The sequence below is a fragment of the Cervus canadensis genome, chromosome 4 (assembly GCF_019320065.1).
Source record: "Cervus canadensis isolate Bull #8, Minnesota chromosome 4, ASM1932006v1, whole genome shotgun sequence".
Classification (NCBI taxonomy): domain Eukaryota; kingdom Metazoa; phylum Chordata; class Mammalia; order Artiodactyla; family Cervidae; genus Cervus; species Cervus canadensis.
Window position 1 is genome coordinate 101,000,283 of NC_057389.1, and position 13,993 is coordinate 101,014,275.

General features: G+C 44.0%; 1 protein-coding gene and 1 non-coding gene across 2 annotated transcripts in view; one reads left to right on the plus strand and one right to left on the minus strand.

The window, feature by feature from the left end:
* LOC122441014 (olfactory receptor 10T2-like) overlaps window positions 1-13,993 on the minus strand; it is a 42,093-nt gene that overhangs the window by 24,241 nt on the left and 3,859 nt on the right. The window contains exon 2 of the mRNA XM_043467644.1: window positions 4,169-5,107. Coding sequence (XP_043323579.1) covers window positions 4,169-5,107 — 939 coding nt within the window. The remainder of the gene's footprint in view (window positions 1-4,168; window positions 5,108-13,993) is intronic.
* On the plus strand, window positions 2,061-2,135 carry TRNAG-CCC. The gene has a single exon. It is a non-coding gene; the product is annotated as a tRNA-Gly (tRNA).

Genomic DNA, 13,993 nt, shown 5'->3' on the forward strand with positions numbered 1-13,993 from the left:
AGATCAGTCCTGAGTATTCATTGGAAAGACTGATGTTGAAGTTGAAACCCCAATACTTTGGCTACCTAATGCGAAGAAGTGACTCATTTGAAAAGACCCTGATGTTGGGAAAGATTGAAGGCAGGTGGAGAAGGGGATGACAGAGGATGAGATGGTTGGATGGCATCACCGACTCGATGGGCATGAGTTTGAGTAAACTCTGGGAGTTGGTGATGGACAGGGAGTCCTGGCGTTCTGCAGTCCATGGGGCTGCAAAGAGTCAGACACAACTGAGCAACTGAACTGAACTGAAGATGGTGAAGAATCCACCAGCAATGCAGGAGATGAGGGTTTGATCTCTGGATTGGAACAATTCCCTGGAGGAGGAAATGGCAAGCCTCTCCACTGTTCTTGCCTGGAGAATCCCATGGACAGAGTAACCTGGCCGGCTATAGTCCATGAGGTTGCAAAGAGTCAGACAGATGAGCAACTGAGCATGCATGCATGTTCTGAGGCATGCAGAGGTATAACATGAAGGTATTCTCTCTCCATGCAGACTACAGTTTAAATTGGCCGATTCTGGTGAATTGGGGGCTCACAGGGAAGCAGCGAATCAAAGAGCCCTGAGGAGGCAGTTATAGCAAGAAACTAACCACCATTTCTCCACATCCTTGAGAGAATGCCAAGGTCTAACTGATCTCAGGTGACCTCAAGCCAGCAGCAGCTTGAAGCAGGGTTTCAGTTCCTAGCCACAGATTAAGTTTGGGCTGCAAAGGTGAGAGCGCTGAATCTCAGACACTAGACCAGTGGTCAGTGACACAGGCCCTGGCCCTTTGACTTTACACAAAAGAAATCTCACAAAGACAGGAAGTAGTGAAACAAGTGAAGTGTTTATTAGTAAGAAAAAGAATACAGTACGTGTGAGTAGACACACGGGCAGACTCAGAAAAAGACTCAGGTGGTTTGAATCACTTTTATGGGGCATTTCTTTCACCGATGTGCCTGGTTATGAGTCCGTATTTGATGTATCTCAGGTCCTCACACATGCACACAAGCATTTCTTAGCCGAGATGGATTCCAGCAAAGAGGCCTATGGGTAGACTTTTGACCACCAAGGAGTCTTCTCGTCAAGAAGTTCTCCTTGACTTCAAGAGTGAGAAATATGTGGTCTTGGGACATCTCTGGTGATCCAATAGCTAAGACTCCGTGCTTCCAATACAGGGTGCCCAGGTTTGATTCCTAGTCAGGGGACTAGATCCCACATGCCACAGTGAAGGTAGAGGAAGATCCCACATGCCACAACTAAGACCCGGCGTGGCCAAACAAATACATTAATTGTTTTTTAAAAAAAGAAAAAAATGTTTAGTCTTTTATGTGGGCAGGGCCCAGCCTCCTCTGTCACTGGTCCTGCCATTGATATTTCGGAGTTTCTGTTCACAGGGAATGAACTCAAGCCACTTACTCTGGGGTACCCCACTGGCCTCATGCCTCACAACTAAGCACAGAAGCCAGGAAATAAATGAGGGCAGCGTTCGGGTTTAAGAACTACAGCAGATGGGTGAACCTCGAGGACATGATGCTCAATGAAATAACTGTCACAGAAAGGCAAATACGACAGTATCATTCCAGTTCTATGAGCAATTTAGAGTAGTCAGATTCATAAAGAAAAGGTAGTAGAATGTTGGTTGCCAAGAGCTGGGGCAGGGGGCCAAGAAGGAATGAGGTGTTAGTGTTTCATGGAGACAGAGTTTCAGGTTTATGACATGAGGACCTCTGGAGATGGATGGTGGGGATGGTGGCAAAACATTCTAAATGCATTTAATACCACTGAGCTACCCAGATGGGACTAGTGGTAAAGAACCCACCTGCCAATGCAGGAGATGTAAGAAATATAGGTTTGATCCCTGGGCTAGGGAGATCCTCTGAAGGAGGGCAGGGCAACCCACTCCAGTATTCTTGCCTGGAGAATCCTTTGGACAGAGAAGCCTGGCAGACTACAGTCCATAAGGTTGCAAAGAGTTGAACACAACTGAAGCGACTTAGCACATACCATACATTTAAAAGTAGTTAAGATGGAGACTTCCCTGGTGGTCCAGTGGCTAAGACTCTGCACTCCCAATGCAGAGGGGGCCCAGGTTCAATCCCTGGTCAGGGAACTAGATCCCGCATATGTGTGTGCAGGCATGCTCAGTTGTGTTTGACTCTTTTCGACCCCATGGATTATAGCCTGCCAGTCTCCTTTGTCCATGGAATTTTTCAGGCAGGAATACAAGAGTAGGTTGCCATTTCCTACTCCAGGGGATCTTCCCTACCCAGAGATCAAACCAGTGTCTCCTACATTAGCAGGTAGATTCTTTACCAGCTACACCACCTGGGAAGTTCCCGCCTGCTGCAGCTAAAAAAGATTGTGCATGCTGCCAACTAAAGATCTCACATGCCAGGGCTAAGACCTGATGCAGGCAAATAAATAAGCAATTTTTAAATAAATAAATAAGGGTAGTTAAGATGGTCAGTTTTATGTTGTAAGTATTTTCGCCACAGTCTGAAAAATGAAAAGAAAAAACAAAAAGAGCTGTGTCAGGGGAAACCTTTGTTATTACTTGCACATGGAGCTGCCTGGAGATAAAAGGACCAGACACCTACTACATTTTTGAGAGAAATTATGAACTTGGCCTTCAAAGGATCATGACTCTCTGGTACACATAAATCAATACCCTGTGGAGTTTCCTGGCAGTCCTAGGACTTGGGGTTTTCACTGTGGCCCCAGGAACTAAGATCCTGCAAGCCTCGAGGTGAGGCCAAAAAAAGAAAACAATGCCCCAGGGTTATGCCATGAGGCCCTTAAAACCATCCCAGTAGGAAATGCAATGAGAAAGCTTCAGAAGTAGTGATAGGGAACAGAGGTCTGCAAGGAACCTCCCAGAGAACAGAGCCAAGGACCAAGGACAAAGACCTTACTCACAGCAATTCGGGAGTCTTCACATATTTGAATTGCTAAATTCAGTGACTTCTGTGTGTTTCCCATGCTTCCACTGAGGTTTTGGGCTCACTGTGTCTTTAACATTTTATTTTTCATGTAGATTGGAAGTTTTTATCTTATATTTCAAGTCTGTTAGTCACCAGCCACAAGAAACCTGTCCAGAGTTCAAAGGACAGTTGGAACAGGATGCTGTGAACAGATGATTCATTAAGCTATGACCTCAGAGAGGATGCTCTGCGTCTGAGGAGTGTGTGCTCGTTGTATGACGCTGAGTAGAGTGGCACTTCTGCCACTTATGGACATTTGCAGAACTTCTCCCAGTTCTGCCTGGCTAAGAAAATGCCTTCAGATCTTTCAGCACAAGGTATTTACAAGACAAAGAAACCCTCCTCTTGTTAATACTGCCTGCCTCTCACATCACAATTTTTTAAATTGTAATTGAAGATGAAGGGAAAAGGCAGCTTTTTATGGAGTTTCTGCTGGGTCCCAGGCACTGTTTGTGAATTGCCTTACCTAGACTATTTCATTTAAGGTTATGGGAGTAACCTGTTTTCCAGTCTGGGGAGTTGAGTGGCGGAGAAACTGAGTATCTGGCGGGGCACATGTTAATGAAAAAGCTAGAGGGGAAATGTAGAGAGAGTGTTTTGTGTTTTTTACCTTATTTATTTATTTTTTTGGTGGTACCAGGTCTTTAGTTGCAGCATGCAGAATTTTTTTTTTTTTTTTTTTTTTTGCTTAATCACTCTTAGCGATGCCATGGACTGCAGCACACCAAGCTTCCCTGTCCTCCACCATCTCCCGGAGCTTGCTGAAACTCATGTCCCTTGAGTTGGTGATGCCATCCAACCATCTCACCCTCTGTTGTCCCCTTCTCCTCCTGTCTTCAATCTTTCCTAGCATCAGGGTCTTTTCCAATGAGTCAGTGCATCACATGGTCAAAGTACTGAAGCTTCAGCTTCAGTATCAGTCCTTCCAATGAATATTCAGGGTTGATTTCCTTTAGGATGGACTGGTTTGATCTTCTTGCCATCCAAGGGACTCTCAAGAGTCTTCTCCAGCACCACAGCTCAAAATGAACTCTTAGTTGCTGTCATGTGCGATCTAGTCCCCTGACCAGGGATGGAACCCGGACGCTCTGAATTGGGAGTGCTTGCGTCTTAGCCACTGGGTCACCAGAAAAGTCCCAGGGAGTGTTTATTTTAAAATTACGCGGCTTCGGGCCAGGATCCTCCTCAGAGCCACCCTCACCTCCTTATTACGCAAAGTGTATACCACCGGGTTCAGTAGCGGCGTCACCACCGTGTAGAACACAGCCACCAGGCGGTCCTGGCCCGGGCTTCCTCCAGACTCGGGCCTCAGGTAGATGATGGAGGCGCAGCCAAAATGCACGACGACCACGGTGAGGTGGGCGGCGCAGGTGGAGAAGGCTTTGCTCCGGCCAGCGGCCGAGGGGATCCTCAGGAGGGCGGCCACGATGAAGGCGTAGGAGAGGAGGATGAGGAGGAAGGAGATTAACACCACGAGAACACTCAGGAAGAAGATGGCCAGCGCTTTGCTGACATTCTCCGCGCAACTGAGCTTCAGGACCGGGGCGATGTCGCAGAAGAAGTGCTCCACCCGGTTGCTGCGGCAGAAGCGCGAGGAGAAGATCAGGCTAGTCTCGATCGAGGCCACCGAGAAACCGGAGCAGAAAACCAGGGCTCCCAGACCGACGCAAACCGTGGGTCTCATGATCACCGGATAGCGCAGAGGATGGCAGATGGCCACGTAGCGGTCGTAACCCATCAGAGTGAGGAGGAAGCAGTGACTGCATCCCAGGCCCAGGAAGAAGAACATCTGAGCCCGACAGCCAGAGATGGAGATGGCCTGGTTCTCCATCCACAGACGAGCCAGCATGTTGGGGATGGTGACCAGCGTGTAGCAGGTCTCGGAGAGGGATAGCGCCGCCAGGAAGAGGTACATGGGAGTGTGCAGGGTCCGGTCGGCATGGATGACGGTGATGATGGTGACGTTGCCGCTGAGGGTAACCAGGTACGTGAGGAAGAACAGTGCAAAGAGGGTGGTCCTCAGGTCTGGGAGGTTGGAGAAACCCACCAGCAAAAATTCTGTCACCAGCCAGGTGGCATTTTCCTGCTGCTTCTCAGGAACCTGAGAGGAGAAGGCAGAGGCAATGGAGAAGGACAGTTCAGTAAGGCTCTGCTAAACATCATGTGGCAGTAAGAAAGGATAATCATCCCTGTTTTACACACAAAAAAAAAAAAAGAAAAAAAGGAAAGAGGGACAGAAATGAGGCAATTGTGGGACTTCCCTGGTAGTCCAGTAGTTAAGAATCTGCCTTGCAATGTAGGGGACGCAGTTGTCATCGCTGGTTGGGAAAATAAGATCCCACATGCTGGGCAGCAGCTAAGCCCATGAGTGGTGCGAGGCAGCTTCTGAGCCCCAGAACTCTGGAGTCCCAGCCACACAACTAGAGAGCTGGCAGACAGCAACTACTGAGCCCCCACACAGCAATGAAGATTCTGCGTGCTGCAACTAAGATCCAATGCAGCCAAATAAATAAATAGTAAACATAAATAAACAAGAAATGAGGTCATGGTTTTCCTAATATCACACGGCTAGCAGCTCTGCAATAGACAAGAAAATCACAGATATGGAAATAACTTGGGTGCTCATTAACAGATGAATGAAAAAGGAAGATTGGTACATATACACGTCAGAATATGATTCAGAGATGAGAAAGAAGGAAATATTCCCATTTGACAATATGAATGGACTTTGAGGACATAAAGCTAAGTGTAATATCAGATAGAGAAAGAAAAACACTGTATGACCTCACTTATTTGTAGAATATAAAAGTCAAACTTAAAATATATATATATATATAAAAGGGTGGGAGTTAGGGATAAATAGTAAAATCATCATTACCAGGGGTTGGGAGGTAGGTGGAGAATTGGAGAGATGATGTTTAAGTATACAAACTTGCAACTGTCAGGAAATAAGTCCTAGAGATCTAATGCATAGCACAGTGAATATAGACCGTTGTGTATATAAACATCAAAGTTGCTAAGAGATTAGATCTTTTTTTTTTTTTTTGAGACTATATCTTAATTGTTGTTTAGTTGAAAAGTTGTGTCTCACTCTTTTGTGACCTTTTGGACGGTAGCCTACCAGGCTTCCCTGTCCCTGGGATTTCCCAGGCAAGAATACTGTAGCGGGTTTCCATTTCCTTCTCCAGGGAAACTTCCCAACCCAGGGGTTGAACCCAGGTCTCCTGCATTGTCAGGGAAGCTCAGATCTTAATTATTCCCACCATAAAAAAGAAATGATAATTCTGTGACATGATAAGAGATGCTGCTATGGCTACAATGGTGCATCCATGCTAAGTCGCTTCAGTAATGTTCGACTCTTTGCAACCCTGTGGACTGCAGCGCTGCAGGCTACTCAGTCCATGGGATTCTTCAGGCAAGAATACTGGAGAGTTTTACCATTTCCTTCTCCAGGGCATCTTCCCAACTTTGAGGTCGAACCCACATCTCTCATATCTCCTGCATTGGCAGGCAGGTTCTTTACCACTAGCACCACCTAGGAAGCCTGGCTACAAGAGTAATCATATTTACAATCCACCTTAAACTTACACAGTCAAATATATTTCAATTAAAAGAAGAAAAGAGGGACGTCCCTAAGTGTCCAGTGATTAAGACATCATGCTTCCACTGCAGCACAGATTTGATCCCTCATCAAAGAATTAGATCCCGCATGCCCCACATGGCCAAAAACAAGGGGTGGGGGATTATTTTTAACAAAATAAAGCAAAAAAAATGTCCTTAATTAAAAAAAAATTTTTTAGGACAATCACAAGAACCTTATAAGGAGTAAATTACAATATTTGGGGCAGGGAGAGGGGGTAAGAACTTCAGGGCGTTAGTCTGAATTCCACTAGAAACAGATCCTGAGGAAAGGATTCAAAAGCAAGTAATTTATCTGCAACGTCATCTCCAAATACATGGGAGGTGGAGTGGTGAAGGGAGACAGACCATAAAAAGTGTATTATGACACAGATGTACAGAACAGACTTTTGGACTCTGTGGTAGAAGGCGAGGGTGGGATGTTTCGAGAGAACAGCATCGAAACATGTATATTATCTATAGTGAAACAGATCACCAGCCCAGGTTGGATGCATGAGACAAGTGTTCGGGCCTGGTGCACTGGGAAGACCCAGAGGAATCGGGTGGAGAGGGAGGTGGGAGGGGGGATCGGGATGGGGAATACATGTAACTCCATGGCTGATTCATGTCAATGTATGACAAAACCCACTACAATATTGTAATTAGCCTCCAACTAATAAAAATAAATGAAAAAAAAAGTGTATTATCAAGATGTTGACTGAAATGAAAACACACAACAGGAGAGCTGTTAGGTTCAGTTTTATTTGGGGACTTACTAAGCACTGAAGCTTGAGAGAGGGCTGCCCTGGTGGCTCAGACAGTAAAGAATCTGCCTGCGACGCGGGAGACCCAGGTTCGATCCCTGAGTGGGTAAGATCCCCTGCAAAAGGGAATGGCTACCCACTCCAGTATTCTTGCCAGGAGAATTCCATGAACAAAAGAGCCTGGCAGGCTATAGCCCATGGAGTCGCAAAGAGTCAGACATGACTGAGTGACTAACACTTCAAAGCTTGGGAGACAGCCTCTCGGAGAGCTCTGAGCAACTGCTTGGAAGCAGGGTGGGGGTTGGGGGTGGGAGGGGGCGTGCAGGGGAGTCAGATTTTGGAGAAGTGGTAAATGCAATCAAGCATGCACCTCAGTAGAAGGTTGCTGCTAGTCACAAGGAGCAGATATTTTATTGATTTTAGTGCTTTTCTAACTTTGGGAAGATGTAAGAAACTCTGTTGTTCAGTCACTAAGTTATATCCGACTCTGTGACCCCATGGACTGCAGCACACCAAGCTCCCCTGTCCTTCACCATCTCCCAGAGTTTGTTCAAGTTCATGTCCATTGAGTCGGTGATGCAAGAAATTGGGCTCATAAAAATCTCTCCCGAAAATCTAATTATCTGATGGGCTGTTCTGCCAGTTTTCCCAGAGCACTAAGAATTTCATTCCTGATCCCCACACTGAACTCCTTTCAGGGTGTGTTGAAGGTCAGTGACTGCAGTGGTCTGTGACTCAATCCTTGTAGAGCCAGGTGGCCAGTGACTTTCTTCAGGAGCATTACTACAATTTAATCCCACCTGGAGGTCCTTGAGGGGTGGTGAGAGAACTGCACTGTTTATCCATCAATGCCCAATCATCTTACTCAAGAGGTTCTACCAGGAAGCATTAATCTCCGGGACTCCCACACCTGCCACACGTACAGGGAATTCAGTCTGACAGGTAAGACAGGAAATTGTGGCCAAGGGGATGTGGGCTAGGAATTTACAGAATACTCTACTATCTGTGTGAAAAGGATACCCAAGAAAGGCAAAGCCTGTAACATTGATATCTGAAATGATCAAAGTAATACTTCTAGAAAATTTGACACCCAAGGCTATATAATGTCTTCCACGGTCCCTCGGCACTTTTGCCTTCCTCCATAAAAATTGCTTTTGAGGGGAGGGTGGGGTTGGCCAAGCCTCGAGGCTTGTGGGATCCTAGTTTCTCAACCAGGGATTAAACCTGAGACCCTCAGCAGTAAAAGCACCAAGTTCTAATCACTGGACTACCAGGGAACTCCTGAAAATTATTTTTAAAAAGGGGGAGGAATTCCCTGGCTGCCCAATGGTTAGGACTGCTTGATTCCATTGCAAGAGACACAGGTTCAATCCCTAGGTTAAGAACTAAGATTCTGGTGGGAGGGGGGATCGGGATGGGGAATACGTGTAAATCTATTGCTGATTCATGTCAATGTATGACAAAACCCACTGAAAAAATAAATAAATAAATAAATTTTTTTAAAAATAAAAAAATAAAAAAAATAAAAGATCTTTGTGAAGAAAAAAAAAAAAAAAGAACTAAGATTCTGCAAGCCATGAGACATGGCCCAAGAAAAAAATTGTCTTTTATTTTTATGCAAATTTTATTTCTAATTTTTATTTAAATAAAATTTCATTTGTCAAATGAAATAAAGCCAATCTTTTAATTTATGTAAATTTTATAAAACTTCAAAATTTTTACAATTTTAGGACTGTATTGATGTAAAGATGAATATAATTCTCACCCTAAGAGCTTATTTATTTCTTCTGATCTTAGAAATTTACACAATTTCATGGGCCACCTATCAGTATTTCGGATCCAGGCCTTGTGCTGATAAATACTTCTGTGTTAATTAAATGGAAAATAATTCTGAAATTATTGACTTTCTTTTTTTTTTGCTGTGCTTCACAGCATTCAGGATCTTAGTTCCTGTACCAGGGATCAAACCCATGTCCCCTGTTGTGGAAGCACAGAGTCCTAACCACTAAATCACCAGGGAATTCCTGTAAAATTTTTAACCATTTTAATTCAAATAATGAAGTATTAGTAAAAATCCTGGGATTTCCCTCGTGGTCCAGTGGTTAAGAATTTGCCTGCCAACGCAGGGAACACAGGTTCGATCCCTAGTCTGGAAGGATTCCACATGCCATGAGGCAGCTAAGCCCATGCACTACAACTACTGAAGCCTGCATGCCCTAGAGCCTGTTCTCTGAAACAAGAGAAGCGACCACCAAGGGAAGCCCACACACTGCAGCTGGAGAGTAGCCCTTGCTCCATGCAACTAGAAAAAGCAGCAATGAAAAAAACTCAGCACTGCCATAAATAAATAGGAAAAATATTAATTACTGGATTGGTGATAGTTTTATTATTTTATAATCAATTAACTTGCAAGCCCAGAAAATGCATATAATCTATATTGGAATGTTTGTGAGTATTTTGCACTCATTTGGAGAATGGTCCTAATGTAATCTTTCCCTGCTTATCAAGAGTTAATTCGTCTGGAGGGAAGCACATTTCCAAAACAACTCAAGAGACTCCCAAGACTGGGGGTACTGGAGAGATGGGGGCTGATTTATGCGCCCTCTAGTGGCATTTGGGGTAATCTGCAAGCCAGTGACCCTCAAAGTGAAGTGAAGAGAAAGTTGCTCAGTCGTGTCCGACTCTGCGACATGGACTTTCACCCGCCAGGCTCCTCTGTCCATGGAATTCTCCAGGCAAGAATACTAGAGTGGGTTGCCATTTCAATGACTCTTAGAAGAGAAGAAATAGCTGCGCCGCTGAAATTACTTATCTGCAGCAATTGGTCAAGAGAAATTGAGAATGATTCTTTAAATGTTTTAGAAGTTTGTTGAAATTTTAATTTGTGAAAAATACACTTTAAATTTTAGTTCTAAAGATATATAAGTAGAGAAAAGCAACAAAAATGTGCTTGATCGCGTCATAAAAAAAAGACTATTCAGGACCATCGGAGAACTTAATAGGTGCAAAAGACAGTGAGGAATGGTTGCCCGTTTTTCATGAAGAAAGGAAAACCAGGAAGCAGGCAGTCATGTTGATCAAGCACAGGGGTGCGAACGTTTTCTGTAAAGGACCAGAGAGTGAATAGTTTAGCCCATTTGGGTTGTGCACTCTCTGTTACGACTGCTCAACTCTGTCCATCTAGTGTGAAAGCAGCCATGGACAATGTACACACGAGTGTCCCTGAACGTTTCAATAAAACTTTATTTACAAAAACAGGCAGGCGGCCAGATTTGGCCCTCTGACTATAGTTTGCTGGATTTCCCTGGTGGCACAGTGGTAAAGAAACCACCTGCTGCAGACACAGCAGATAGGGGTTCGATCCCTGGTCAGGAAGATCCCCTAGAGTAGGAAATGGCAACCCACTCCAGTATTCTTCCCTGGAAAATTCCTTGGACAAAGGAGTCTGGTAGGCTACAGTCCACAGGGTTGCAAAGAGTCGGACATGACTGAGCACTCAAGGACACGTGCACACTATAGTTTGCCAACTCCTGATCCAGCACAAACAAAACTAAAAGAATATTCCACTTAGGAAAATTCCAATGAGGTCCTCTGAGGAATTCACACTATGGAAAAAAAAAAAAAGCAAAGCCTGACTTGAAATCTTCAAAAACTAAGGCAAAATGAAATTCCAACTTAAGAATCTCAGACTCCACTTAAGAAATCTAGATCTAGGGGACTTCCCTGGCAGTCTAGCCTCTGCCAATTCAGGGGCTCCGGTTCAATCCCTTGATCTGGGGAATAAGATCCCACATGCTGTGCTGTGCAGGGATGGGGAATCAGAAGGAATCTAGATCTATGAAAAGGTACACTGGACAGAGATACCCAGAGCATGTGTCTGAAAAAGGATCCTTTATTGCAAATTAAACTAAATGAGAAAGAACATCAGGGCCCTTATATAGTGAGACTTATAGAAATTTGATTACCTGGAAGACTTCACAGAGAAAAAAAGTAATTGGATTATGACCACTGAAAAAGTGTAATTTCTGAATATCACAAAACATTGTTAAATTGAAACAAATGTATAGGCAAATAACAAACTAGAAGAGGTTGTGACTCTAAAAAATCTTCAGTTCCTCTTTTGCACAGCAAATCATAAACAAAAAGACAACCTATAGAAGGGGAGAAAATATTTGCAACGATGAAACTGACAAGAGCTTTATTTCCAAAATACACAAACAGCTCATACAGCTCAATATCAAGAAAAACAAACGATCCACTCAAAAAATGGGCAGAAGACCTAAACAGCATTTTTTTAATTTATCAAATTGGCAAAGATTGAAGAAGAAAATGAGAAGTGGGTGCTCTCACAATAATGAGTGTGAGTAAAACTAGGCCCTTGACCTCTTTGCATTGTTGGTTGCAGGAAAATACAATTTGTTTATATATCTGAAATCTTATTTTGGTTCTATAATTCTCCTTCTAAATATTTTCTCAAAAATAAATTATCTGGGGAATTTCCCTGGTGGTCCAGTGGTTAAGAATCGCCTGCCAGTACAGTGGACTTGGGTTCCATCCCTAGTCCGGGAAGATCCCACATGCCACAGAGCAACTAAGCCCAGGTACCTCAACTACTGGAGCCCAGGTGGCCTAGAGTCAACACACGGCACCTAGAGAGTAGCCCCCACTTGCCACAACTAGAGAAAAACCTGTGCACAGCAATGAAGACCCAGCAGAGCCCCAGAATAAATAAACAAACATATAATTTAAATAAAAGAAAAAATTATCTGGGACTTCCCTGGTGGTCCAGTGGGTAAAACTCCTCACTTCCAATGCAGGGGGCCCAGGTTCTGTTCCTGGTCAGACAACTAGATGCCTCAACTAAGGATTCCACATTCCACAACAAAGATCAAAGATCCCACGTACTGCAACTAAGACCCAGCACAGCCAAATAAATGAATATTTTTTAAAAAAAGAAATTCTCTGACTTTCAGGTACAAGGATGTTCACAGTAGCGTTATTTAAAGTTTAAAAAAAGAGAAAAAAAAACCTAGTGTTCAATAAAATGCCCTTACAAATCATTAAGGGGGGAAAGAGCTAAAACTTTAATAAATGAGAAGATGGACCATCATTAAAGTCACGTCTTTGAGAATAATTGATGACAAGAGAAGAATCTTCATGCATGTGTTTGCTGAGAAATGGGAAACAAAACAGTTGGATCTCAATTGACTTACTACAAACACGTGCATTTTCCCTTCTTTTTTGTATGTCCCAATTTTTCTGCATCAAGTGGGGATTTTTGTAAATAGAAGAAATAAAATTTTTTAGAGGGATTCTTTTTCCTCTGGGTAAGTATTTTTATTGTTCTTAAAGAAGTTTAATCAATCTGGTTCAGAAAAAAAGGAGCTAAGGGTAGAGATAAAGAGGTTCCCTTTGAAACCCAAAGCTCAGATGGTAAGGAATCTGCCTGCAATGCAGGAAGCCTGGGTTCTATCCCTAGGTCAGGAAGAGCCCCTGGAGAAGGGAATCGCAACCCACTCCAGTATTCTTGGCTAAAGAATTCCATGGACAGAGGAGCCTGGCGAGATACAGTCTTTGGGGTCACAAAGAGTTGGACACGATTGAGCAACTAACACACAGGGATAGAGATAAAGAGGTTCCCTTTGGAACGCAAAATATGCTAACACCATTTGTGGTGAACATTTTCAATATACGATCTGAGGAGAAAATGTCTAGTAAAAACTGCAAATAAGTAGGTGACTTGGCTCCCTAGCAAACCATGTATATTCAGTCCCTCAGTCATGTCCTACTTTTTGTGACCCTGTGGACTATAGCCCACCAGGCTCCTCTGTCCTTGGAATGTTCCAGGCAAGAATACTGGAGTGGGTTGCCATTTCCTCCTCCAGGGGATCTTCCTGACCCAGGGATCAAATCCTTGTCTGTTGCATCAAATCTGAGTCTCTTGTGTCTCCTGCATTGGCAGGCGGATTCTTTATCCTGGGCAAGCCATGAGGTGGACCTTTCTGGAAGATCATAGGAAGTATGTGTGGGCATCTAAGGGCATTAGACAAATGTTCCAGAGTGAGGTGATGCTTTTTAGAGAGAGAAGTTAAGACCAGGTTGATGGACTCCCTGCTGTAATTGTCCTATAGGAAGGGGTCTTTCATGGTATTAACACACGCTTTCTCCAGGAACATCAGCTTTTCTTGGGCCTCATAAAGAGGGAAGGAAACATCCCTCAATACACACTCAGTGTAGAAGTCTCCTCTAGCTAAATTAGCCAGCCTCTACGTGCATGCCTCCAGTGATGGGGAGGTCACTACCTGACCAAAATTCCCATTACATAAAGCAGAAATCTTGTGCTCAAGACAGTGATGTATTGAGACAACAAGATTGAGCTCTGGAATCAGACAGGGCTGGATTTGAATGCAGGCACCTTCACTAACTAGGAGCAGTGTGAGCCTGGGTAGCCGGCTTTCTCCCTCTGAGCATCATCTGTCATAGCGAAAATTGATCCTCTGAGATCACAGATAATAATAAGATTCTCTGACCAATGTTAAGAATCCTTTGGTCTCAGGCTCCTGGCAAGGATAGCTAGGATTACTATTCTTGGCTTTGCACTGCTG